General features: G+C 41.9%; 1 protein-coding gene across 6 annotated transcripts in view; it reads right to left on the minus strand.

The window, feature by feature from the left end:
• rbbp6 (RB binding protein 6, ubiquitin ligase) overlaps window positions 1-27936 on the minus strand; it is a 67588-nt gene that overhangs the window by 14343 nt on the left and 25309 nt on the right. For 2 of the 6 annotated variants that reach the window (XM_033040730.1, XM_033040729.1), the window contains 8 exons: window positions 27587-27631; window positions 19910-19998; window positions 19712-19808; window positions 17754-17893; window positions 12267-12439; window positions 9673-9776; window positions 4290-4693; window positions 1079-1166 (listed from right to left, as the gene is read on the minus strand). In XM_033040730.1, coding sequence (XP_032896621.1) covers window positions 1079-1166; window positions 4290-4693; window positions 9673-9776; window positions 12267-12439; window positions 17754-17893; window positions 19712-19808; window positions 19910-19998; window positions 27587-27631 — 1140 coding nt within the window. Of the gene's footprint in view, window positions 1-1078; window positions 1167-4289; window positions 4694-9672; window positions 9777-12266; window positions 12440-17753; window positions 17894-19711; window positions 19809-19909; window positions 19999-26842; window positions 27153-27586; window positions 27632-27936 lie in introns of those variants that run through there. The other 4 variants (XM_033040731.1, XM_033040733.1, XM_033040732.1 and 1 more) reach the window with 2 other exon arrangements.

The raw sequence follows: 27936 nt of genomic DNA on the forward strand, positions 1-27936 counted from the left end.
AATCAAGTTGTAGAAACATCTCAAGATAATCAATGGAAACAGGATGAACCTAAGCTCAATTTTGAGCATTGTAGTAAAGGGTCTGAATACTTATGTAAATGTGATATTTCACTTATTTATTTTTAATTACTTTGCAAAAATTTCTAAACACCTGTTTCCGCTTCTTCATTCTGGGGTATTGTGTGTAGATTGATGATAAAAAAAAAAGAGAATGTAATCAATTTTAAAATAAGGCTGTAACGTAACAAAGTGTGGTAAAAGTGAAGGGGTCTGAATACTTTCTGAATTCACTGAATCAACCGTCAAATATTAAGGGTGGCACAGTTGATCGCGCTGCTGCCTCACAGTGCCAGAGATCCATGTTTGCCACAACAGGTAAACAGAAGATGCAATCTCACTGGCTGTCAACTCTGCACTGAACTACTTGGACAATAAATACACATAGCCAGGCTGTTGTTCATAGATTGCTCGGCATTTAACACTATCATCCCCTCCAAGCTGGTTACCAAGCTCATAAAACTGGGCCCCCTCTTTAACTGGATCCTTGACTTCCTCATCAACCTATCTGAACAGACCCAGGAGATTTATCTACCTTCATATCTTCTTCCTTTCCATTTATAATCCTTTCTCTGGTTTAATTGTTCTCACCTTTTCTATCCTTATCTCACTATTTGGGGGTCTTGGACTGAAACGTTAACCCTGTCTCTCTTGCCCGATCCAAGTGTTTCCAGCATTTTCTGTTCTATTTTAACCGTTGTAACTTCTTTGGCATAATTGTTTTCCTGCTGGTTTACCTTCTGTGTCCCCTGAAACTACACTCCTTCTTAGCCTTGTTATCCCATGGTATTTGGATGCCTAGTGTGTGGTGCTATGTGTAATCCTCAAACAGAATGGGAAAACTGGCCTCTTCAGATAGATTTTGCCCCTTAAAAAGCTCACTGAAGCATTCTGTTGTTGTGGCTGGCTGTGTAATATCGAGCATTGATAGTACTTTGTAAACCTTTGGTTGTTAACTACTTTATCAGTAAGACATGCAAAACAAAATTTAACTATAACATAGACAAGATCAATAACTTACCTTATGTGCCGAGGTGCTGCTTGTAGGCATGGATGGGTTGGCAGTCGTTATTCCAGAGGTAACGGTCACAGTGGATTTGCCAATTTCCCTAACCGGAAGTAATAACATACACTGGCTTAAAAAAAAATCTAATTTTATCTTCCAGATTTATTAGTTATCTGGGAAGATGCAAACATCTATTCAAATTCATTCACCAAAGTGAATTTCCTAAATTCAAATAATAAATTTCCTACCTCAGTTCACTCATCACAAAAGGCAATAAATAGATCATTTGTGTAATAAAAAAAATGCAGACATATTCTGCAGCCAATACACATTAAAGAGTTGGTTAAAACATTGGAATAGGCATGGAAATCTATAGACAAAAGCTAGTGAATGGGATTGGTATCGATAAATACTTTGTCAGCATGAATCTGGTGGACCAAAGGGTCTGTTTCTACATTGCATGATTCAACAATTGCAATGGTGCTTTGGGATGGTAATGTATTTGGGACGTGATGTGGATATTGCTAGCATAGGGAACATTTATTGGTCATCACCCAAGGCTCTTAAATTGAATGGATTATTCCTCCTTTGCCAAATGGAAGTGAAGAATCAACCACATTGTTGCTGACTTGGGAGTAATAAATTAGTGAATAAGATAGGTTTTATTAAGAAAATGGCAATCCAGCAGTTACACAACCTTGAAACCTACCTTTTCTTCAAGAAACAGGCATTTTGGCTACTCACTGTACCTACCAACACTAATACCATTTATTTGCATTAGACTCATAGCATTCTATGTCAGGTAATTCAAAGTATTTGTCAAGTAATCAGCATGGCTTGATGAGCTGGTAACTGTGCCTCATTAGTTTAAATTTTATTTTGAAGAGGTAACAAAGAGGACTGGTCTTTGATGAGGTCCCACATAGCAGGCTGGCAGGGAAAGTTTGATCACATGGGATCCAAGGTGAGCCAGCCAAATGGATACAAAATTGGCTTGGTGGTAGGAGTTGAGGGTGGTAGTGGAGGGCTGCACTTCGGATTGGATGCCTATGACCACAGGGATTGGCGATGCATTCACCGTTGTTTGTCATTTATATATTAACCATTTGGATGAGGACGTTGGTGGTATAATTAACAACATTTGGAGATGACCTGGCCAGGACATACACAGTGAATGGCAGAACATCAGGGAGTGTTGTAGAACAAAAAGACCTAGGAATACAAGTCTGAAGAAGGGTCTCGACCCGAAACGTCGCCTATTCCTTCGCTCCATAGATGCTGCCTCATCCGATGAGTTTCTCCAGCATTTTTGTCTACCTAGGAATACAAGTATATAGTTTCTTTAAAATGGTGACATTGGTAAACAGGGTGGTGGCTCACTTAACCTAATTTTATGCGTCTTTGCGTAAAGGAGTTGAGACGTCACATTATAGTTGTACGGAACTATGGTCACGCTGCAATTGGAGTGTTGTATGCAGTTTTTTGCCACGCAACAGGAAGGTTCTGATTAAGCTAGAGGGGACTGAGAAAATATTCACAAGGGTGTTGGGGAGACTGGAAGACTTGAGTGGAAAATAAAAACTGGATAGGCTGGGATTGTATTCCTTGGGAGTGAAGGAGGCTGAGGTACCTGTGTACCCTCTCCAGCATAATCACATGCTTCCTATAATATGACCAAAACTGCAGACAATACACCATAGACAGCCTAACCAATGTTTACAAAGGTTGCAATATGTTGTCCCAGTTTTTGTAGTCTATGCTGCAACCAATGATGGCACGTATCCAGATTCCTACATTACCTGATTCACCTGTGTTGCTACCTTTAGGGATCTCTAGATTTGTACCCCAAAGTCCATCTGTTTATCTACACTCCAAGGCCCTACCATTTACTGTGTTCATTCTACCCTTGTTTGATTTCCCAAAATCAACCACCTCACACTTGTCAGGATTAAATTCTATTTGCTATTACCTCACTCTGGCTGACCCAAAAGCCGCAGTCTTTTAGAAAACCTTCCCTGCTATCTATAACATCACATATATTGGTATCATACCTTCTATATTCACATCCAAGTTTTTAATGCACATGACAAACATCAATGGTCGCAGCACTGATCTTTGTGATGCAATACTGCTTGCTCACACTCGTCCCATCATAATAGCACCACACTATCACCTTCTGCCTCCTACTTCCAATCAACCTGGGTGCAAATTTGCCACCCTGCCCTGAATCCCATGGGATCTAACCTTTCCAATTAGTTTATGATATAGAAACCTGGCAGGGGCCTTACTGAAGTCTACGTGGACAACATCTATCACATTGCTCTCATCGATATGCTTAGTGACTTTCTCAAAAAGAAATCAAATTGACAGGATTTCCTACAAAGCCATACCGATTAGCCCTATTTAATCCCTGCCTTCGGAAGTGAAGATAAATGCCTGGTTACTCTTTCTCTTACTATTTTTATAAAACGCCATGGGTTTCCCCTTAATCTTTTTTTGTTGATGATATTTCATGGCCCCTTTCTAACCTCCTAATTTCCTTAATAATTACTGTCCTGCACTGTTATATTCCTCAAAGGACTCTCACGTTTCCCGTTATATGTTTAGTTACATATAACTCCCCAAATCTCCCCCATTGTACCAACAATCACCCCATATGCTGTATATTGCTTTACCTGCGAGCATCTGCTCCCAATCTACTTACAACCGGTCATGCCTTCTTATTGAAATTGGCCCTTGTTGTCTCAGACAGGTCTCATAACCCAATCTTGCAAAGTGAATACAGACACTCCCCGACTTACGTAAGGGTTATGTTCTGTAAATCTTTACGCAAGTCAGATTTTACACAAGTCGGCATCACCTTGGAACTAGGTAGAAACAAAAAACTGCAGTTGTGAGCCGCAACAGCCGCATCAACCGGATGGTGCGCCTGCTGGTGAAGAGCTTGCTGATGCAGACCAGTGGCATCGGCGCCTAGTTTTCAGATGAAACTACACAAAGTTCTGGAGTAACTCAGCAGGCCAGGCAGCATGCCTGGAGGACATGGATGACTGATGTTTCGGGTCGGGACCCTTCTTCACACAAACTAAGTCTGCTGAATTATTCCATGTAGGAGAGGCACATGAACAGTGGACTGATGGGTACTCCTGTACAGAAATTCTTATTCATTTATACAGTCTGCTAAACAGTTTTCTCAGATGCTTTTCAATACAAGGATAAAACTTACAGAATATCTCCTTCCTCATGTTTTGAAGGTAACTGATGAAGGTGAACAGCTACTGTTGATACGTCTGGAGCAGGGATACTGGCAGCAGAGGAATCTCGGTTTCCTTTTGCAGGAGAAGCAGCACGTACTGGGGCGGAAGCTGCACTCGGAAGGGAGATAGCAACAGAAACCTGCCCAGTTGCAGAAGCACTAGTCAGTGGGAGATCTGCCGACTTTGAGATGGCTGTTCTAGTTAAGGGCAAAACAGTCTGAGGGTTGATGGAATGCAATGGCCTCAGACTGGGCAGCTGATTTTGAACTGGAAGAGAAGGTAGCCGTGGCTGCTGCTGGGTCAGCTGCTGGGTCAGCTGCTGTTTACGAGATCTTTTTGTGTAGCCGGTTTCATTTTTGAAGTTGTTAACAGCCTGCAAAAGCAAAGAATTCTATTGATATGATTGAACAGAAACTCCATCCGCTTCAAGTTATTGCTTGGTTGATCCAAATAGTCAAATTTATAGAATTTTGTTTATCAGCAACTTACTGATTTAGTTCACATAATCGTTTGCCAAATCAAATTTGTAGAGATTACTGTATTAATACATAAACCATAGAACAGAACAACGCAAGAACAGGCTCATTGGCCCACAATGTCTGTTCCGAACATATCAAGTGATGCCGAACTTTATGTCACTTACCTACCTGCACATAGCCTACATTCCTCCATATCCATATACCTATCAAAAGTAATTTTAAATGCCACTGACATATCTGCTTCAACTACCACCCCCAGCAGCACGTTCCAGGCACTCATGAACCCATGTAAAAACTTGTCCCGCATATCTGCTTTAAACTGCCCATCTCACCTCTAGTATTTGCTTTTTCCATCCTGGGAAAAAGATTGTGTCTACTCTATCTATGCCTCTCATAATTATATACTTCTATCAGGTCTCCCTACAACTTCTGGTGTTCCAGGGAAAATAATCCAAGTCTGTCCAAGCTCGCCCAACCAATACCCCCACGAACGGTACCTTTCTGGTAAACCTCCTCTGCATTCTTTTCTAAGCCTCCACATCCTTCCTGTAATGGGGAAAACTAGAATTACACACAATATTCCACATACAGTGCCCTCCATAATGTTTGGGACAGACCCATCATTTATTTATTTGCCTCTGTACTCCACAATTTGAGATTTGTAATAGAAAAAAAAGCACATTGTCAGATTTTAATAAAGGCCATTTTTATACATTTTGGATTCACCATGCACAAATTCATCGGCGGTCACTCGAAACGAGTATGACTGTCCTCTCTTCTCCATAGGGTCGTCTACTTGTGGGTCTGCAGATGTCTGTAGAGGCCGATCCGCAATCCACACACCTTGGAGCAACGTGGGCAGTGGAGACCGATGGTGCGTGACTTTGTTTAACGTGGGGAGACTGGTGCACAGACAGCCACCACACGGTCCTTGACAGATCTGCGTCAGGATCCAGTGGTATGGAGTCCAAGACGACCGGAGACCCTATTCTACTGCAGCCTTCCTCTGCCTTCAAAACCGTTGTTACGCTCCTCTGAGGTCAGCCATCACCCTCCGCCTGTTCTACCGTTGAGGTCTTGGTTGGATTGCTCTTTGTCAGAGACCTCCCCCTCGACCGTACCGCCATGAATGGCCCTACCAGAAGCATAGGTCCAGAAGGCATCGCTCTCAGGATCACACAAGCTTCTCCACCACGACAAGGTGACAATCCACAGTAGTGTTTATACATAGTCCCCCTATTTCAGGGCACTGTAATGTTTGGGACACAGCAATGTCATGTAAATGAAAGTAGTCATGTTTAGTATTGTGTTGCATATCCTTTGCATGCAATGACTGCTTGAAGTCTGTGATTCATGGACATCACCAGTTGCTGGGTGTCTTCTCTGGTGATGCTCTGCCAGGCCTGTTTTGCAGCCATCTTTAGCTTATGCTTCTTTTGGGGGCTAGTTCCCTTTAGTTCTCTTCAGCAAATAAAAGGCATGCTCAACTGGGTTCAGATCGGGTAATGAACTTGGCCACTCAAGAATTGAAAATTTTTTGGCTTTGAGAAACTCCTTTTGTTGCTTTAGCAGTATGTTTGCGATCATTGTCTTGCTGTAGAATGAACCGCCGGCCAATGAGTTTTGAGGCATTGTTTGAACTTGAGCAGATAGGATGCGTCTATACACTTCAGAATTCATAATGCTACTGTCATCAGCAGTTGTATCATCAACGAAGATAAGTGAGCCAGTACCTCCAGCAACCATACATGCCCAGGCCATAACACCCCACCAGTGTTTCACAGATGGCATGCTTTGGATCTTGGGGAGTTCCTTCTCTCCTCCATACTTTGCTCTTGCCATCACTCTGATATGTTAATCTTCGTCTCATCTGTCCACAAGACCCTTTTCCAGAACTGTGGTTGCTCTTTTAAGAACTTCTTGGCAAACTGTAACCTGACCATCCTATTTTTGCAGCTAACCAATGGTTTGCATCTTGCAGTGTAGCCTCTCTATTTCTGTTCTTGAAGTATTATACAGACAGTGGTCATTGACAAATCCACACCTGACTCCTGAGAGTGTTTCTGATCTGCCGGACAAGTGTTTGGGGATTTTTCTTTATTATAGAGAGAATTCTTCTGTCATCAGCTGTGGTGGTCTTGGCCTGCCAGTCGTTTTGCAATTAGTAAGCTCACCAGTGCTCTCTTCTTAATGTTCCAAACAGTTGATTTTGGTAAGCCTGTTTGGCTGATGTCTCTAACAGTTTTATTCTTGTTTCTCAGTCTCATAATGGCTTCTTTGACTTTCATTGGCACAACATTGGTCTGCATGGTGATAAACAGCAATAAACATTTCCGAAGATCATGGAAAAACTGGAGGAAAGACTGGGTGCTGAGAGCGCTCTTATACCTGCATTAAGGAGGCAACACACCTGAGCAATTACAAACGCTTGTGAAGTCAAGTGTCCCAAACACCATGGTGCCCTGAAATGGGGGCACAATGTATAAGCATTGCTGTAATTTCGACATGATGAAACCAAAATTTATAAAAATGACCTAATAAAATCTGACAATGTGCACTTTAACCACATGTGATTTTTTTCTATTACATCTCAAAGTACAGAGGCAAATAAATAAATTATGGGTCTTTGTCCCAAACATTATGGAGGGCACTGTACCACCTAGCCAAAGTCCGATAAAGCTGCATCATGACTTTCTAACTGTTATACTTAATGGTTGACCTATGAAGGCAAGCATACCATATGCGTTCTTTACCACTCTATTTACTTGTGTTGTCACTCTCAGGGAGTTATGGATTTGGAGCCCAAGATCCCTCTGTACATCAATACTATCAAGGCTCATGCTTTTAATTGTAAATTTCCTCCATACATTTGACCTCCCAAAGTGCAACATTAAACACTTGCTCAGATTAAATTCCATCTGACACTTCAATGCCCATTTATGCAGCTGATCAAATATATACAAGCAGTATACAAGCCTTCCTCAATGTCCGAGACCACAGCAATCTTGGTGTCATCTGCAAACTTACTAACCAAACAGTCTACATTTACATCCAAGTCATTTATATACATCACAAACAGAAGCATTCCCTTGTGAAACTCCACTGGTCGATGACCTCCAACCTGAATATTCTCTTTCCACTGTAACCCTGTCTTCTATCAGCAAGCCAGTTCCAAATCAATACAACCAAGTCACTATTAACACTGTACAACTTAATCTTCTGGATCAGCCTACCATGGGACGTAGACAAAATCTATTGCTCACCTTTGTCACCTCCTGAAAAAACACGAGCATGTTTTCAAAAAATGTCTTTAATCCGACTTGCCAAAGACATTTCATGGCCCCTTTTAAATCGCCCACTTGAGGTGTTTCTTCCTTTCATTATATTCCTCAAAAACCCTCTCTGATTCCAATCTCTTAAACCTTGATGTGTTCCCTTTTTCTTTTTGACCAACTTTACAACCTCTTTTCTCATCCAAAATTCCCTTACTTTGCCATCCTTATATCCCTCCTCCTTATTGGAACAGGCAGTCCTATACACCAATTAACTGGCCTTTAAACAACTCCCACATGTCAGATGTGAGCTTACCCCAAAAAAATTGCTCTGTGTAGCCTCCTGATCTCCTGCCTAATAACATCATAGGTTGCCTGAGCACCTTCCCGCAAAGTCCAATGTTGTCACTATTCAAAACAATCTTAAACCTTATACAGTTGTGATCACTACCACCAAAATGCTCTTCCACTGATAGACCTAGCTTGGATCATTACTCAACACAAGGTCGAGTATGTTCCTTTCTCAGGTTAGACGATCCACATACTTTTTCAAGAAATCCTCTTGCCTACACCTCTCAAATTTTGCTGCCTCTAAGTCGTTGGCACTGAGCAAGTCCCAGTTCATATTGGGAAAGTTAAAATCATCCACTAAGACAGGGGTCGGCAATCTTTGTTCTGCCTTGGGGCCGGGACGCATGCCTGTGAGCGGATGGCGGGCCACATATATCACATGTACACATGGATCCCGCCCCGGATGGCAGGCATCAAATCACGTGTTCACTGAAGGTAGACAAAAATGCTGGATAAACTCAGCGGGTGAGGCAGCCTCATGCAATGGCTGCATGTCTCACCCGCTGAGTTTCTCCAGCATTTTTGTCTACCTTCCATTTTTCCAGCATCTGCAGTTCTTTCTTAAACGTGTTCACACAAGGTACGCGGTCGTGCAGGCGGCTTTGCGCAGGATGCTGTACAGCCAGAGGTCGGCCGCACTCGGGGCGGGCTGGATGATTACGGGGAAAAGAAATCCACCTGCGGGCCGGATGATTTCGGGTTACGGGCCGTAGGTTGCCGACCCCTGCACGAAGACAACCCTGTTGCTTTGTCACCTTTCGGTAATATGTCTGCATATCTATTCCTCTATCTCCAGCTTGCTATTTGGGACCGATGGAACAATCCGATTATAGTGTTTTTTATACCTTTCTCGTTTCTAAGCTCCTTAGAAAGCTCTCATAGTGCCTTAGGGGACAAACCCTCCAGTATGTCCTCTCTGAGTGCCGCCTTGACAGTTTCCACTATGGCCACAACCACATAGTCCCAAGCATTAATCCAGGCTCTATGTTTCTCTGCTTTCTCCACAATGCTCCTTGTATTGAAATAAACACACTTCAGCTCATCAGCGTCACCATATTCTTTCAGCTCTCCCTGTCTGTACTTCCTTGGAGACACAGGTCCTAACCCGTACTACTCTGGTTCGCACCCTCCTGCCTAAATCTAAATACATTACGTTGAGGATGATGGATCAATCCACTTTGTTGTATACATGTTTAAATTAGTGACATTAGATTTTGAATTGAAGCATTATGCAAGAAACTCAAGCATACCTGTCTTAAGAATTTATTTGCAATTAGAGCATCTGGAGAAACATCTGTTTGGTGGCAGGTAGGGCAAGTATGTTCCTCAGATTCCAGTAGTGATGTTCTAATACCTGCATATCATAGAAAGAGAAAAATAACCAATTTGTAAGCAATAAAATGCAAAAAATCACTGCAGATCTGATGTACAAAACGTGCCCACTAATTTACTGTTCATGGCACAAGTAGTTATGGGAGCAGATGATACAACACATTGAGCCACGAAGATAATTGGTAGATATAAGATTAGGCCTGCACAGTGGCCCAACTGGTTTTACCACGTGGATTTTCTCTGGGAGCTGCAATTTCTTCCCACATTCCACACGTACAAGATTGTAGATTAATTGGCTGCAGTAAATTATAATTTGTCCCTGGTGTGTAACATAGTGCTAGCGTACAGAGTGATCAATGGCTGGCGCGGAATCTGTGGGCCGAAGGGCCTGCTCCATGCTGTATCTTTCTGAATAATCTGAAGCCTTTTGACCTCAAATCCCACCTATTAGAAATAGAGCTCATTTTCCATACAGCACAGAAATATCTGTACGTTGAAAATGCTTCATGAGAGAGAAGACACGATAGCTACGACGAGGTTAGATGCATCCCTCTTAAATTATAACAATCAGGTCTGGTTCTTGATTCCCCTACTCTGGGTTAAAAGTACAAAATCCAAATTGGGGCACGGCCAACTTTTAAGGTATAAGACAAGAACTCGCTCAGGTTGATTAGAAGTTGTTTAAAGGAAAAGGGACATCAGGAAAGTTTTAAAGAGTATGCTAACAGGAGTCCAGGACATGCATGTTCCTGTTAAAAGTTAAGGGCAAGGCAGGTGAACGTAAGGAAAATTGGATGACAAGGGAAATTGAGGCTCTGGTCAAGAGGAAGAAGGAGGCATGGAACAGGTATAAGCAGATGGGATCAAGTGTATCCCTGGAGGAGTTTCCTGAACTGAGGAGTAAGCTTAAAAAGGAAATCAGGTGGGCAAAAAGTGGACAGGATATTGCTCTGGCAAATAGCATTAAAGATAATCCCAAGAGATTGTATAAGTATATACAAAAGGAAAAAGGGTAACCAATGAAGAGAATAGAACCCTTGAGGAATCAATGCCGTCAACTCTGTTTAGAGCCACAGTAGATGGGCAAGGTCCTCAACGAGTATTTCTCCTATGTTTTTACTGTGAAGACATGAGGATTGGGGAACCTGGGACAGCCAATGGAAACGTCTTGAGAGCAGTCAGTATTAGTCAAGGAGGTGCTGAAGGTCCTGATGCATATGACAAATCTCCTGGGCCTGATCACATATATCCAAGGACACTGTAGGAAGCTCGACGGGAGATTGCAGGTGCAGTCAGCATGGATTTATACATGTGTAGGAAAGAACTGCAGATGCTGGTTTAAATTGAAGGTAGACACAAAATGCTAGAATAACTGATCCAGAGATGCTGCCTGCATGTTAGTTGTGTCTCACAAATCTGATTTGAGTTATTTTGTTGTGACCAAAAAGGTTGATGAGGGGAGAGCTGTAGATGGATATATGGATTTCAGCAAGACATTCAACAAGGTTCCACAATGATAGGCTGATCAGGAAGGTTTAATCGCATGGGATCCAAGGAGAAAGAGGTAAAAGGATAGAAAATTAGCTTAATGGAAAGGAGTGGAAGATGATGGTGGAAGGACGTTTTTCAGACTGGAGGTTTGTGACTAGTGATGTGCCTCAGGGTTCGGTGCTGGGCCCATTGCTGTTTGTCATCTATATCAATGATTTGGATGAGAACATACATGGCATGATTAGCAAGTTTGCAGATGACAATAAAGTGGCTGATATTGTAGACAGTGAAGATGGTTGTCAAAAATTGCAGCTGGATCATGATTGATTGGGCACGTGGGCCGAGGAATGGTGGATGGAATTTAATACAGAGAAATGAGCCATTGCATTTTGGGAGGTCTAACATGGGCAGCACCTACACAGTGAATGGTAGGGGTCTGGGGAGTACTGTGGAACAGAGAGATCTAGGAGTGCAGGTGCATAGTTCCCTGGCAGTGGCATCACAGGTGGATAGGGTGGTCATGAAGTATAGAAGGTGGGAGATGAGGTTCGGAGGTTGTGAAGAATTACTAGGATGTTGCCAGGACTCAAGGGATTGAGCTATAGGGTGAGGTTGACAGGCTAGGGCTTTATTGCTTGGAGCGCAGGAGGATGAGGGGTGATCTTAGAGGAATGCAAAATCATGGGATGAATAGCTTGGGTAAACGCAGTCTTTTGCCCAGAGTAGGGGAATCGAGAACGAGAGGACATAAGTTGAAGGTGAGGGGGGCTGGGGCTGGTGGGGTATGGAACAAGCTGTAGAGACAGGAACTATTGCAATGTTTAAGAAACATTTGGACAGGTCCTTGGATAGGGAATGTGGGGCATGTGATCAGTGAACTGTCCTCCCTACGAGATTGTTGGCTTGGGCAAGTTGGGCCGAAGGGTCTGTTTCCACGCTGTATTACTCCATACAGGCAGATAGGCTTCGTTTAGATACAAATACAAAAGTCAAGAAGACGCAAATACTCGAAATCACTTGCATTCATCACAATAACTGTTTCCACAGCATGGTATGACAACAGCATCCGTCATGAGATCTTTGCAGATAAGGCACAACAGTTCATCGGGAATTGGATCTTCCTCTTCCGATGATGATGAAGGCTCCTCTGGCAAGAATGGTGGTTTTTCCTTCTTGCCTTGTGCATATGCCTCTCTAGAATATACAAGATATGTTAGTTAAGTACCAAGACAGCAAAGGTGAATATCTAAAATAGAGTTAGCAGTGCTGAAAGCTAAAGTGAAAAGGTTCACTTTTCGTATATTGACCGTGCCCTTGGATTATTAAATTGTCTCCATTCATAATCATACATAATTTCACTGTTGGTGTCCTGCAAGAAATACAAAGTATTGACGAGTTTGAAACTCTCCCCTGGATGAGCATTTGAAAAACAGGTTAATGCTCTCTCTGTTAAAAGTGATTCTTCCACAAGCCCCCCACATATACTATTAAGAGAAATCTGTGCTTCATGATTCTTGATCTATCCATAGATTTCATCTACCTAATTAATCCATCTATCTATCTACCTAATTAATCCATCTATCTATCTACCTAATTAATCCATCTATCTACCTAATTAATCCATCTATCTACCTAATTAATCCATCTATCTACCTACCTAATTAATCCATCTATCTACCTAATTAATCCATCTACCTATCTACCTACCTACCTACCTACCTACCTACCTACCTATCTATCTATCTATCTTCTATCTATACATGACTAAAACTCTGATCTTGTGCTCTCCCGGTTTGCGTGGTTTTTCTATGTACGCAATAGCGCCACGATTGTTTGCTAGCTTACTCACCCCGTTCTCCTGTGCAACAAGTTTCGTTCCGATCAATGGTATATTGTAAAAGTTATTAAGGTTTAAAAATCGTAAAACCTGTGCATGCGCAGTCAGTCCCACAACGCAGATTGGTCTCTCCTGTCAGGTCATGAAGGGGCGTCGCATTGATTGGCCGCATCCGATGTAAATCGGCTGGAGGTTGCCATGGTGAAGGAGTGGCGTTGCCGCTCAAGGAGCTGCGGCCGCACAGTACCTGGTGGGGAGGGTGGTGCCGCGGGCCAAGCCCTGGGACTGGGCTGGAACCAAGGACGAGCCTGGGTCCGGGATGAGCCCGGAGATGAAGTCGGGGCCTGGACTGGAGCCCAGGTGGCGGCCGAGCTGAGGGTTGGAGTTGTACCCAAGCCCGAGGCCTGGGTCAAGGTGTACCAGCGCCTAGGGGGCCGCCTGGCTACCGCCATCCTGCAGCATAGCCTCCGCTTCCTGCTCTGCGGGCAGCTCTGGCTCGGCCGCCCGCCACCCTCACCCTACCCCGGCACAGCGAGCCTGGCTCCGTCGAGGCCCACATCCGCGAGTGTTTCGGCCACCTACAGCCAGGGCCGGGCACGAGAACCAGGCCAAGTTCCAGGCCCTGCTCTACGACCGGGGTAGGTGCTGGGACAGGGAATGGGAGTGAGGGGAGGAGGATGAGAGAAATGGGGAGGAGAAAGATGGGATGGTAGAGGGAGAGAACGGGGGGGGAGCGCCGAACCCCGCTGTCGAGGGACACCACGGGTGCCGGGAAGGGCAGCACTCCAGCAGCTCCTAACCGACCTCAACACAGAGAGGGAGCCCACAGCACGGGGGGGGAGACGGGACGGAGGGAGGTGGGAGAGGGGGATAAGGGAGGGGGGGGGGGATGAGGGAGGGATAGAGAAGAGGGAGGGGGGGGGGATGAGGGAGGGATAGGGAAGAGATGGATGGGAGGGGGGGGGGTGGGGAAGAGGGAAGGAGTGGGGTAGAGGGGTGGTGGAGTGCAGCGGGGTAGGGAGAGGGGTAGAAGGGGCCTGGGGCGATGGACAAGGTGGGATGGAGGGGGGGGGGGGGAGTAGAGGGAGATGTGAACAGGGAGAGGTGGATTTGATGGGAGAGGGATAGGCGTGAGTGGTGGGAATATTGCGTTGAGGGAATGGGTGAGCGGTGGAATATTGCGTTGGGGAACGGGTAGCTTTGGGGGACCAGGCCTCCCATGTGACAGGGACCCAACAGATCCCACTTAGTCTAGTACATCTAATCTGAGGAAAACACTTAGTCTTACAATTGAAATTCGTAATCCTAGGATTCATTTAAGTAAATATAATAATAAGGAATTATAGATGCTGGTTTACCAAAGAAAGACAAAAAATGCTGAAGTAACTCAGCGTTAGCGTGCAAGTCTGAAGGGTCCCGACCTGAAACGCCACCTAGCCATGTTACCCAGAAAGGCTGCTTAACCCACAGTTACACCAGCATTCTGGGTCTTTCAAGTAAACAATACTTCCATGCACCCTTTATAAGACCTTCACATTGTTCCTACAGCTTGGTGATCAGAACTGGGCACAACTGTCCTGTTTAGCCTACCAATGCTTTAACTTCCCAGCTTCTTTATGAATCTAGGATCCCCTATGCCCTGCTAATCATGGTCAAGTCTCACTCTTCCTGCATGCTTAGAATTACATTATTTAGGCTACATTGTCTCATTCTTCCTGCCATAATACAGCATTTCATTATATTAAATTTCCACTCGTCAGCCATTCTGCAATAGGCTTAGTTTCATTGTTTAACATTATTTTAATTTTACTCTTTACTCTCAATAATAAAAGACGTTATCCAGCAATTTTCCATCTATCATGCTTAAATACAAGGGTGGGCTGACACTTCATTATATGACAAATTTGATTATCTAACATTCTTCAAACTTAGTGGGTGACAGTAAACAGAAGTTATACTGTGCACAACGGCAAAAAGCAATGGTCCTAGTACTAACTCTGGAAATATCCAGACAATACTTTATTATGGAGTAAAAGCAACCAATCTATAATCATGCTGTCCATCCTTTGATTGGATGCACCTCAATTTTGCTTACTTGCATTTTCTGCAGGACTTTAATACAAATCTTGCAAAAATCATATGCATCATCTGACTGCATTCGCTTCACCAACCTCCTGTTACTTAAAAAGTAATAAATTATGGCAGTCAGTCATCATTTTCCAATCAAATCTGTGCATCCTTTGCACCGTCAACCAACATCTCAAGATGCCAATTAATATTTCCCCCAGATTTTTGATTCAAGAAGTTTTTCCATAAAAGTGGATGAGCTGTTAGGCTTGTTGTACAGGATCTTGGTGAGACCACACCTGGAGTATTGCGTACAGTTTTGGTCTCCAAATCTGAGGAAGGACATTATTGCCATAGAGGGAGTGCAGAGAAGGTTCACCAGACTGATTCCTGGGATGTCAGGACTGTCTTATGAAGAAAGACTGGATAGACTTGGTTTATACTCTCTAGAATTTAGGAGATTGAGAGGGGATCTTATAGAAACTTACAAAATTCTTAAGGGGTTGGACAGGCTAGATGCAGGAAGATTGCTCCCGATGTTGGGGAAGTCCAGGACAAGGGGTCACAGCTTAAGGATAATGGGGAAATCCTTTAAAACCGAGATGAGAAGAACTTTTTTCACACAGAGAGTGGTGAAACTCTGGAACTCCCTGCCACAGAGGGTAGTCGAGGCCAGTTCATTGGCTATATTTAAGAGGGAGTTAGATGTGGCCCTTGTGGCTAAGGGGATCAGAGGGTATGGAGAGAAGGCAGGTACGGGATACTGAGTTGGATGATCAGCCATGATCATATTGAATGGCGGTGCAGGCTCGAAGGGCCGAATGGCCTACTCCTGCACCTAATTTCTATGTTTCTATGTTTCTAAATAGCTGCCCATATCCTGACATCCCGTATTCAACGCTGTTACATTTGCTAGTTCCTAGTGATGACTAGAAGATTGTGGCAAGCCCTTCCTCAAACTTCAGCCTCGGCACTCTCTTGGATGCAACCCTTCTAAACCAGGGGACTTGTTCACTCCGAGCACAGCCAGTTTTACTAGGACATCATTCTTTCCCCCAAACATTAACTCTACTAAAATTCTGGTAACTTCTTTTCATGAAAATGTGAACGACAATAGGCCACTTGGCCCAATTAGCTTGCCCCACCATTCAATAACATGGCTGATTTACCCCAGAACTCATCTCCTATTCTGTGCCATCTTTCAAAAATGTACCTCTTTCAACAGCCCCAGTAATCCAGGATACACAACTGCCTGGGATAGAAAATTACAGACCGTTACCTTGTAACTACATCCCCTTAATCTAGGTTCTCCCACAGTACAAACGTCCCAAAATCTACCCTTGCGTCTCTGCTCAGGATCTTAAGTTTCAGTAAGATTACTCATTCTTCAAAATTCCGAAGAAATTGTCAATGACTTGGCTGCCACAGCCGTCTGTGGCACTGTATTCTACAGAATCACCACCCTCCTCTAACTCAAGAAATTCCTCCTCATCTCCTTTCTAAAGGTACGTCCTTTTATTCTGAGGCTATGCCCTCTGGTCCTACTCTACCGCTAGTGTAACCATCCTCTCCGCATCCACTCTATCCAGGCCACTCATCATACGTTAACCCAATCATCCCAGGGATTATTCTCAAAAACCTCCTGAGTATCCTCTCCAACACTACAACGTCAATATGGGTCCCAAAACTGATCACAATACTCTAAATGCAGTCTGAACAGTGCCGTATAAAGCCTCATCATTACGTCCCTGTTTTGATACTCTAGTGCGCTCGAAATAAATGCTAACATTGCATTTGCCTTCCTTACTATTGATTTAACTTGCAAATTAACTTTTTGGGAATCCTGCACCAGTACACCCAAGTCCCTTTGCACCTCTGGCAGTGCGGCACAGTGGTAGAGTTGGTGCCTTACAGAGCCGGAGACCCTTGTGTATTGGATAGTGTTAGTGCACAGGGATCGCAGGTCGGCGAGAACCCGATGGTCCGAAGAACCTGTTTCCACACTGCATCTAAATTCTACAAGGAAGCAGCTCTCAAAGAGCCTGATGCAGTGTCTCCAAGTTCCCACATTCCCCTATTTATGAACCCTATTTTTCTGTCTACTTTACATTCTCAGTTTACTGGAGAGCAATACTTCCTTTAATTTCTAAGTATTGTTCAAATCTACATTTAGTTTGAAATCTGAATTGATTTAACTTTTTTTTTTAAAGTAACTTTTCACCCATTTCCCACACTGACTGAATTCTCAACCTTTGTACTTTGTTGGAGATACATTCAGTTATAGTTGCATCCGTCTGTGCTACCACTCTGTATCCAAATCCTAGCATGTTTAAAAATCTCACCTCAAGTTTTGAATGTGAAAACTCAAGACATAATATGGCTAGTTCAAAAAAAAGTTAGTGTTTAATTACATTGTCCGAATGCATTCGGGCAAAGTAATTAAAGTTAGAAATGAATTAAGTAGGACATTTTGAAGTGGATGTTTACAAACGTAACAATTTAAACCCGTTTCATCACATTATTTAAAAGCCAATTACATAAATAAGACCTAGACCTATCAATACTAGAACTGCAGCTTGGAAATGCTGATGTTACAGTACTTACGCATCAATTGTAGGTATGGCATATTTCCCAGTGTTGGTGAGCATTGCACCCCTCATATTTGGGTCATCAACTTCTACCATGAAACTGCGGGGAATGCCCGTGCTCTTCTTAATCCTTGGCACAGCTTCAAAATTTTTGTCCTAAATATTTTTTTACAGATAAATTGCAGTTTATTTTTTTATTATATGAATCTTTCCCACACATACAGCAATGTTAGTAGATAGACAAAGTACTGGAGTAACTCAGCAGGACAGGCAACATCTCTAGATAGAAGGAATGGGTGACATTATGGTTCTAGATCCTGAGTTCAGTCTCGACCTGAAACGTCACCCAATCCTGCTACCCATAGATGTGCCGCTGAGGTACTCCAGCATTTTGAGTCTATCGTCAGTGTAAACCAGCATCTGCAGTTCCTTCTTACACAGCAATGTTAGTCATTTTGTTGCCATTGCAAAGGACTTGAGTCCCAGAAAACATTCTAAGCTTCCATCTTATCATGGAAATTTGTCTATTGTTACAAAAACCCAGTTGTGCAAATACAATGAGCACAAATAAGAGTGCATTAAAAACTGATTAGCAGAGCTGCCAAGTTTTGTCAGAGCATTTCAGTATTCTAGTACCTGAAAATCAGTATGTTTACACGGTGCCATTTTGCGGAAAAAATTGTTATTTTATGTGCAGTCATACGCATGTAAGAGTACAAGAATGCATAACTTTGCTACCAATTGACGTGTCTTCTACGCACCTTACTTGACAGTGCATTCATTGCCATCTCTTTGTATACTGCTGTTTGAATGACTGCTTCTTGCTTTTAGCACCAGGTGATGATGTAGAAGCCATTTTGGAAGCCTCCCTCTCCCCTCCTTCCTTTCTCCTTCCCTCTCTTATTCCCTCCCTCCCTCCCTCTCTCCACCCCTCCCTCTCCCCCTTGAGCCCACCCACCGTTCCGTAAAATCAAGGCCAATCCCAATGTAACTGGTAACATTTCACCACTAGGCTTATCCAGAATTCTACCACTGCCTGACAAATAATCAAACGCTCAACTTCTACTGAGAAAGAGAATTCCAAAGACTCATTGTTATACGAGAATTTTCCTGAACAGTCTGCGACCAATAGCGCTGTGGCCATAGCACTCTGTGTAAAGCCCATAGCGTTCCAGCTGGTAGCGCTATATTTAGAATCCACAGCGCTTCGTTTAAATTCCCACATGTTAAACTGACAGCGCTCTGTTTAAACCTGGAGCGGGACAGGCAGCGACTCTGGAGAGAAGGAATGGGTGACGTTTCTGGTCGAGACCCTTCTTCAGACTGAACTGAACTCCGTATTTAAAATCCGCATTTAACAACACAAAATCGTACATCAGTATTCTCATCGCATTTCCATACAAAATACGGAAAATCCGTACTACTTGACAACTCTGGATTAGCTTCTGACCGTACAAATTCAGATTTTACTTTGCATGGCAAGTTGATTGGACAATGTGTAAACATTTAAAGGATATTACTTGTCAAATTCCAACTCTAACAGTGGGCCAAAAGGAAATCCATTAATTTCAGCAGTAAACACTCAGCAACTCAATTGCCTAATGCTGTTAGATGTGACCAGTATTCCAACTGGACTGACACTGCTTTGGAAATAACCTCAAAGCAACACAATCAGTATGCTGCAATGTTGCTCTTCTCTTCATTGAGATAATTTTCTGGAAGCATTTCTCACAGGAGCACTGAATATTCTGGCAGTTTAATTATTGGTGCAGAGCCACCTCAAAAGCTAGAGATCCTGCAGCAAACCAATCAAAACATTCTTTATTTCTCCACAGGTGCTGCCTGATATGCTGAATATCTCCACAACGTCCATTTTTCTTTCCCCAGGTGTCCACCTAGTTTTTTAATATTGTTTTTTGCCTTTAACACAGTACCATCACAACAATGTTAAAAAGCTGAACTAGTTTTACCCACCCCATTAGTTGGGCAATTTTTAATGTAATGGCCTGGTTTTCCACAACGAAAACAAGTATATGTTGGTGGAGGAGGACCCAAAGGTTTCTTCATGTAGCTGGGAAAGAAAATGTAACATAATTAATACACAATGTCCTTTACTACGAATGGATTATAAAGCAGTATTAAATGTTATCAAATTTCATCTTTCCAACTCACTTCACTGGATCATATTCTTGACCAGACTGAGTCATCATGGCCTTAATTTTATCTTCCTCGGAGGCATTAGCTTCAGCCAGATTGGCCGTCTGTTTGACAGGTGTGTGTTATAAAAAAAAGTAGTTACCCAGAATTTTCTATACACTCCAGATCACACCCTGTAATGAACAGCAAGATGCCCAGTATTTATCGCAACTATGTTATCAAGAACACCGTTGATCCAGCTTGCCAATGATCCAAGGAAAAGGAAGTTGACTCGGACACGGGAAATGGTGGAAGAATCAAGGGGTTGGGGGGGGGGGGGGGGGTAGGAGTTCCTCAACCCTGGTACTGCTGTTAATTATAATACTTTCAATCGTATGCAATTGAAACACCAACGAAATTAGCAACATCTCCATCACATCATGGAGGTTACAGAAATCACATTTTTGCTATTCCCAGGGTAAACACCTCCAAAATGAAAAATAAATGTAATAAAAATGATAACCGTGCAAAACAATTAAAACAAATACTTTTGTTAATATTTACGTGGATTATCTGGTGGTTTCTGGGATAGTCTGAACTAGGTTCATGGTTCAAAGTACTCTGACACATGTTACAGGAAAACGACTTCACCCAAGTTGGGCCAAGTATGTCGATGTCATTCTTACTTCAGAATAAGTCCATCGCCTGAGTAATAGGATCAACAAATGTTCAATAAGCTAACATTTATGAAAAAGAAATCAAAATTGAGAAAGTTGTTGTTTGGCAACAGGAGGGGATATGTTCTTCCACCATTTACATGACTTTAATTAAAACAGTGATATGCCTACAATTCAAGTACAAGAACTATAAAACAATTATTTGATGCTCCAATATCTGGCTCTTTGGGTTCCATTCTGTTCAACTTGCACACAGCGCTTAGGGCACCACCTCAGACAAGCAGTAAATATTCACATGTACAGTAAAACCCTTGGTAAGATCAAGTCTGCTGACAATTCATTCGAATTAATATTTTCATCCTTGCAAAGTCCACTGGTGTGGACGATGTTGGTTTCTGAGCCTCAATCTTCTTTGGACATTCTGGATTAAGAGTAAATTTAAATATTCAAACTCATATTTCAATGCCGCTGCACGTCAATGCCTAGGAAGCTGTAAACATAACTGCAAATAAATTCCACTGTGGTGGGGTGGGGGGGAAGACAGATTCCACTGTGGAGGGACTCAACATTTGAATAGCACTCAATTGTTTTTTTTCAATGAGCTATCAACTGTGATGCTACCAAGGGGAACACTGCAATTTCTAGTGTAGGAAGGGATAAAGAGGAAGAGAGATGGTGCCAGACTTAGAATGTGGGCTTACGAACTGAATTCAAAATTCTGGTAAAGCCGAAATGGACTATGATTTTCAAAAGAAACAAAACAGGATCAAAGGAGAGCAGTAAATGAGGATGTCATTATCATTGTGGTCATTAGAGATTTTATTATTTTCCAGTGTGATTTTATTGCAAAAAAAAACCCCATCCTATTCACTCCAAACACTTATTATCATCCAACACATTTGGAATGACCCATATATCCTCTAGAAATGTCCACCTAAGACTACAACACATTGGACACTTTGGACAGGCAAGGCCATTGTTTAGTTTCCATGATGGCCATTACGCTGTTAGAATTATCCCTTTATATAGTGACTCGAGAACAATATACTTCCTTAAACATGGTGCACTCTGATATCCCAATCGCCCAGATTGAGAGATCCCATTATAAAAACTTGGGACATCTCGCTCACTAAAACACAACCATTGCCTGTCTCTACCATTCCTAAAGGTATCACCATTACCATTGTTGTTGGCCAAATCACGGATGGTGATGAGTCAGTGTGCAAAAGATAGAACACCTAGTTGAGTGATGCCACACAACTTAGCCTCACTCAATGTAACAAATCTAAGAAACTTATCGCTGACTAAGAAAGAGGTATTGGGAGACCACGTTTCAGGTGGTTGACAGTGAAGAGTAAGCAACTTCAAGTTATTGGGTGTTAACATCTCAGATAATCTGTCCTGGTCCTAGCGCAAAGTTGTAATTACAAATAAGGCGGGTCAGCATTTTTCCTTTCTTACAATTTTAAAGAGATTTGGCATGTCATCAAATACTCTACAGATGGATGTTATGCATCTGCAAGCATGATTTTTATTGTATTTGTGTAGATGACAATAAACAAATGGTTTATTGGGGCAGCACAATGGTGTAGCAGCAGGGTTGTTGCCTCACAGCGCCAGAGACCTGGGTTCAATCCTGACTCTGGGTGCAGTCTGTGTGGAGTTTGTACATTCTCCTTGTGACTGCATGGGTTTTCTCCGGGTGACACATTCTAAAAATGTACAGGTATGTAGGCTAATTGACATCTGTAAATTGCCCCTGTAATATATAGGATGTAATATAGTAGGATAACATAGAACTAGCGGAAGGGTGATCGCTAGTTTGCATGCACTTGATGGGCCAAATGACTTGTTTTCACGCTGTATACCTAAAGTAAGCTCTAAACCAAGAACAAAAGGAAAAAGTGCAGAGATGATTTATGAGGATGTTTCCATGACGCGAGGGTCTGAGCTATAGGGAGAAGTTGGGCAGGCATGGGCTTTCCTTTTGGAGCACAGGTGTGTAAGGGGTGATCTAAAGGGGCTGTCCCACTTGGGCGACCTAATCTGCGAGTTTAGAAGAGTGTCTTCGACCTTCAAACTCGCAGCATGGTCGACACGTGGTCCTAGGAGGTCGCTGGAATTTTCCTTCATGCTCGAGGGAAGTTCCCGAATACTCATGGCCTCAGCTTGGTCACAGAAAATTTTTAAGCATGTTGAAAAATTTTCCACAAGTAAAATTTGGTGGGCATGGTTTTTTTGAACTCGTGGTGGAGTGGGGTCGCTATTTAGTTAGAGGCAGTCGAGGGCAGCCATAGGCAATCTCCTTCGCTGACCGGGCATTTTGATTGGCTCATTGGAGTTTTCAGCATGAAGGAAAACCTACCGGTAGTTAAAATGCCCGCTAAACTTAATTATACTTCTTAAAAGTGTCTCCACTCCTTCTCTCTCCTTCTACCCCTCCCCCCGCGCTGTCTAAAGGACTCACCGTTACTGAGCAGCCTTTTACCTTCTTCATCGCGGGTGTGAATTTCAGACAGCGCTCCCCAACTTTCCCTGGCACTGTGTGTGTGTGTGTGTGTGTGTGTGTGTGTGTGTGTGTGGTCGGTCGATCCAGCGCGCGGTTTCAACGCGCACGCTCGATCCAGCTCGACGCTTTCCAGGCGAGTGCCCTCGAGCTTGAAGGTTGAACACACTCTTCTTAACTTGTGGATTAGGTCACCCAAGTGGGACAGCCCCTTTACTGAGGTGCATAATATCATGTGAATAGTCTTTTACCCAGAGCAGGGGAATCGAAAACCAGAGAACATGGGTTTAAGGTGAGAGGGTAAAGATTTAGTAGGAACCCAAGGAGCACAAATACTTCAAGTACTAGTAACAACATTTGGACAGATACATGGATAGGAAAGGTTTAGAGGGATGTGGGCCAAACGTGAATGTAGTGTAGATAGGACATCTTGGTCAGCATGGGCAAGTTGGGCTGAAGGGCGTGTTTCATGCTGTATGTCTCTATGAAAAGACTAAATAGCATTACCAAGAATTGTTTGGTTAGCTATTTATTAATGTTTAATGAACTTCACATAACACAACACGCTGCACCAACTATGAAATCGGATAACCTGGTGACACAAGAATCAAAGGCCATCTCAGCCATTCCTCCAGATTTTCCCTAAAAAGTTGCTCAAATCCAATTCCCTTTTGAAAGCTTTATTGCGGCTCATTTCTACACTATTTTAGTCAGCGCATGAAAAAGTTATCTTAATGTTTCTCTTGTTCTTTTGACAAAATAAGGCACAAGGTTATGAATTCACTGGGCAGCACAATCTTGGTTTGCAACACGTTTACACATAACCTGGGTATCTCATTAGGATGTAAAAGATCACGAGTTTGGAAAGCTGTTGGTCTAACCAAAGGTTATCCCTTTATCCTAGATTATGGTGAAAGGGCATTATTCTGACTGCAGATCTATGACCAGTTAGGTTCTTTTAGGCATTTATGCTGATATCTTTCATTATGATCAACTTGGATGTAAACTGCAGATGGATTGGTTAGTAAGTTTGCAAACAACACCAAATTTGGGATTGCGGACACTAAGGAAGGTTGTCAAAGGATTCAACAGGATACAAATCAGTTACAGAATTGGGTGGAAAAAAAATGCAAATTGAGTTTAATCCCAGCATGTTCGGAGGTTGAATATAAGGTGAAAGTATAGTTACTCGCAAGATCCTCAACACCATTGATGAACAAAGGGATCTTGGGCTCCATAGCTACCTGTAAGTGGCAACACAAGTAAATGGAGCAGTAAAAAAAAAAAAAATAAAAAAAAAAAAAAAAAAGGCTTTATCAGTTGGGGCATTGAATACAAGAATCAGGAAATCATGTTGCAGCTTTATAGGACTTTGGTTAGGCTACATTTGCAGTATTGTGTGCCGTACTGGTCACACCATTGCAGGAAGGATGGATGCTTTGGAGACGGAGCAGAAGAGGTTTACCAAAATTCAGCCTGGAATAGAGGACTATTAACTATAGTGGACAAACTTGTTAGAAGGAACTTCAGATGCTGATTTATACTGAAGATAGACACAAAATGCTGGAGTAACTGAACTCATCAAGCAGCGTCTCTGGAGGACGGAGATAAAAATAAATGGCACTATGAATGCAAATCTTTTTACATCTCCTAAATTCACATCTCTTTAATTGGATAATACAACACTACTCCAATGGGTTTTTTAAGCAAATCAAGTCAAGCTATTTCATCCCACCTCCTTGGTGTCTACCTGCCACTAAAGTTTTACACGCAATAGTTAAACATTATATTTAAAACAGAAGTATTGTCACTGCTAAGCAACTACCTTTCTTCAGAAATCTTAACCTTCAGGACTTTCCTTGGAAAAGTTTTCTATATCGTTGTCAAGATTCAGTGACCAGTAAGGATTCCTGCAATGTATTACTTGACCAAAGGGGCGTCTGTTAATCTGTATAAATATTATTTACCCATCCTTCAGTGACTCCAGACAAGTTCAAGACAGTAAATTAAATTCATCTTTCAGATTTTCATCCCTCTATCCAGTTCAAACAGTACTCCCATAGTAATAGCTAACATTTGTTTAGATATAAACAATCAAGAAAGTTAAAACCATAGTATTAAACAATTACACCAAACTATAATTATTTATATTGGATACTGCAATGCAAAAACTTGGGAGTGCAATATAGAAATCAAACCAGGAGGGTATCACAACAAAGGAATAAAGGTAATTGTCATTAGGAAACATCAATATGTAGAATTAGGAAAAGATGATTTCAATTTTCTAAACCATAGATAATTTCTAAGGAGAAAAGGCAATATCCATGCTAGTTATTGGTGCTGCAGAATACAGGTGTCATATCAATAAGGGGAAAATTAAGTCAATTGATCTTTTGTTAAGTTTGTGATCCAAATGGCATGGGGTCTTCAACAAGTTGAGACTAAAAAGTGTTAAAATGTGTTAAGATACATAATTATTAAACAGCAAGTGTACATCACAATAGATTATTTGTATTATCTGGTGATATTTATCAAATTTGGAATGCAAGTTTCATGGGGGGGGGGGGGGGGGTTCAGAGGTTGATGGAGAAGTGGGCAAGTGTTCAGTTTAACATTTGTTAGAACCTAAAGTCTTGCTCAATGAGGAATCGATAATCTGTGCAATTTTATTCCAAATTATTGCACCTTTGACTCCAAATGCCATCTGAGCATAATCCAGTACTAATATTGCAATGACATTTACTGCTTATCCAATAGCACTCAAGTCATCTGGAAATATGCCTGGATAGAAAATAGGTTATTTCTTGGATTTTCGCACTTGATGTACCATTGCGCAGATTTGAGTTGATTTTCCTGTTAACCATTTGAGTATTAAAAGGGGATAAGCAGGGCGCTGGCCAAGACTAGGATGATTTCTTGATAGTTGCTCGGATTTAAGCCAGTCCCTAGGCTTCAGAGGCAATGCTAACTCAAAAGGAAATGTTCCAAGTCTTCTTGGCAAATAGGTGCAACGCATGAAGTTGGATGAGAAAATAAAATATTCACACGTCATGCCAATGTAATTGAGAGGGAGGAGCACTTCATGTTGTTGAATGTATGTTATTTGTCATAAAATAACCCTTAATTTGTAATACTGAGGACAAATGCAATGTTTTGAACCACCTTTTCATTTTAGGAACAATTCATTTCAAAAACAATATAAAACCAAACACAATTTCAATGTACAAATCAAAGTGCTTGAACAGGAAATTCCCATTGGACACTTAATAGCACGTTTCAAGTCTTGCATGCCAAAAGCCCCAAAGACAAGAAAATCTCACTGCTCACCCATTTTCAACAGGTATTTAGTATTTTAATTCTAGTTCTGACATGCAGCAAATGATCCTATCAAGGTTTTACTGTACTGCTCACACAAACAAATTTGTTTGAACCCAAACAGCAACTTTACTTATAAAACATGAATGTCACTGTCAACAATAGATAATGGTGAATGGATATATGGCTCTCCAGGTCCCCAAATGGGAATATGCTTAATGCACACTTGGTTTAAATTCAGATATCTCTACACACCAGAGAGCTAAATAAGAAAAACATATGTAAGCACACAGCCATTTCTGGGGTATGCACACCTTTAACCCTATGCCATAAGCATCTGCTAACATGATAATACTAGTCTCTTCTTATGAATCAACCATGCAAAGAGTACGCAATAAACAAATGATCTTCATATAGGTTTACACAGTCTGTGTTCAAACAAATGAGAACCCATATACATCCTCTCCAACATCTGGTCTCAAGAGAAAATTTATTTTATTTTATTTGGTTTACATTTACATGTTCAAAACTAACTTGGGTCAGTACAACACGGGATTGTCATACACTTGTTAAATTGACTTATTTGAGTGCATTGACATTGCTATAAAAATCAGAAAATTTACACACAGTACATCACAGAAGCTTTCAATCCTTGGATGTGTTGCCGAAATTACAGTCCTTTTATTTACAACCGTACACGGATTTGATGGTGCGAAAGGCAAGAACCTTCATACCAATATCCAGTGATATGGGCTTTTTCATTCTTCTACCACCTCCTTTGCTGGCAAAGAGTTCAAACCCAAAGGTGAAATAACCGACTTATTATTCACCACATTTCAAGATAAGAAAAAAACATTTTGCTAAGGTTTTATCTGCTGTATTTTCAAAACTAACCATCGTAGGCAAGAATTACGGTAGCCGGGTCAGGCTATCAAGAGACTCCCATTTCATTACCCCCATGTTACTCGTTCTTTACAGGATATTCAGCATATATTAATGCTATTAACATTTACACTCAATTACAGTAACTTGTGCGACAAAATAAATGCATTTGAACATGTAACATAATGCAAAATAATACAAGGCATTGTAGTAAATTTACTAATGCAACAATTACAGATTAGAGGATTGCTTAATACAATTAAATTTTAAAGTACTGAATTTGGAGGAAAAGAAAATTGACCACTAACAACAACAAAATAAAACATTTTCTACCTTTGTAAGCTGGGCCAGTGAGATAGAGGTTCCAGAGTCATCAATCTGTTAATGGAAGAATTAAATACAGACATTCACATTTAAAACATAAGGCACATATTTTTAACCCAAACAGATAGCTTGTTTACTAATAATGTTCCATTTGCAAACTCACCTTTTTGCATGTGTGTGTGCCTGCGTGTGTGTGCGCGCACACGAGAAAAAAGAAAATTCACACTACATAGCAATGCACTTTAATAGAAGAATAGGGATGTTATTACAAGAGCTTGACCCTTAAATTAGTATGTGAATTTGTACAGTTGCTTCAGCAAAGAAAATAATTTGAAGAATTTAAATGTGGCATGCAGAAC

This window comes from Amblyraja radiata, chromosome 22 (assembly GCF_010909765.2).
Source record: "Amblyraja radiata isolate CabotCenter1 chromosome 22, sAmbRad1.1.pri, whole genome shotgun sequence".
Classification (NCBI taxonomy): Eukaryota; Metazoa; Chordata; class Chondrichthyes; order Rajiformes; family Rajidae; genus Amblyraja; species Amblyraja radiata.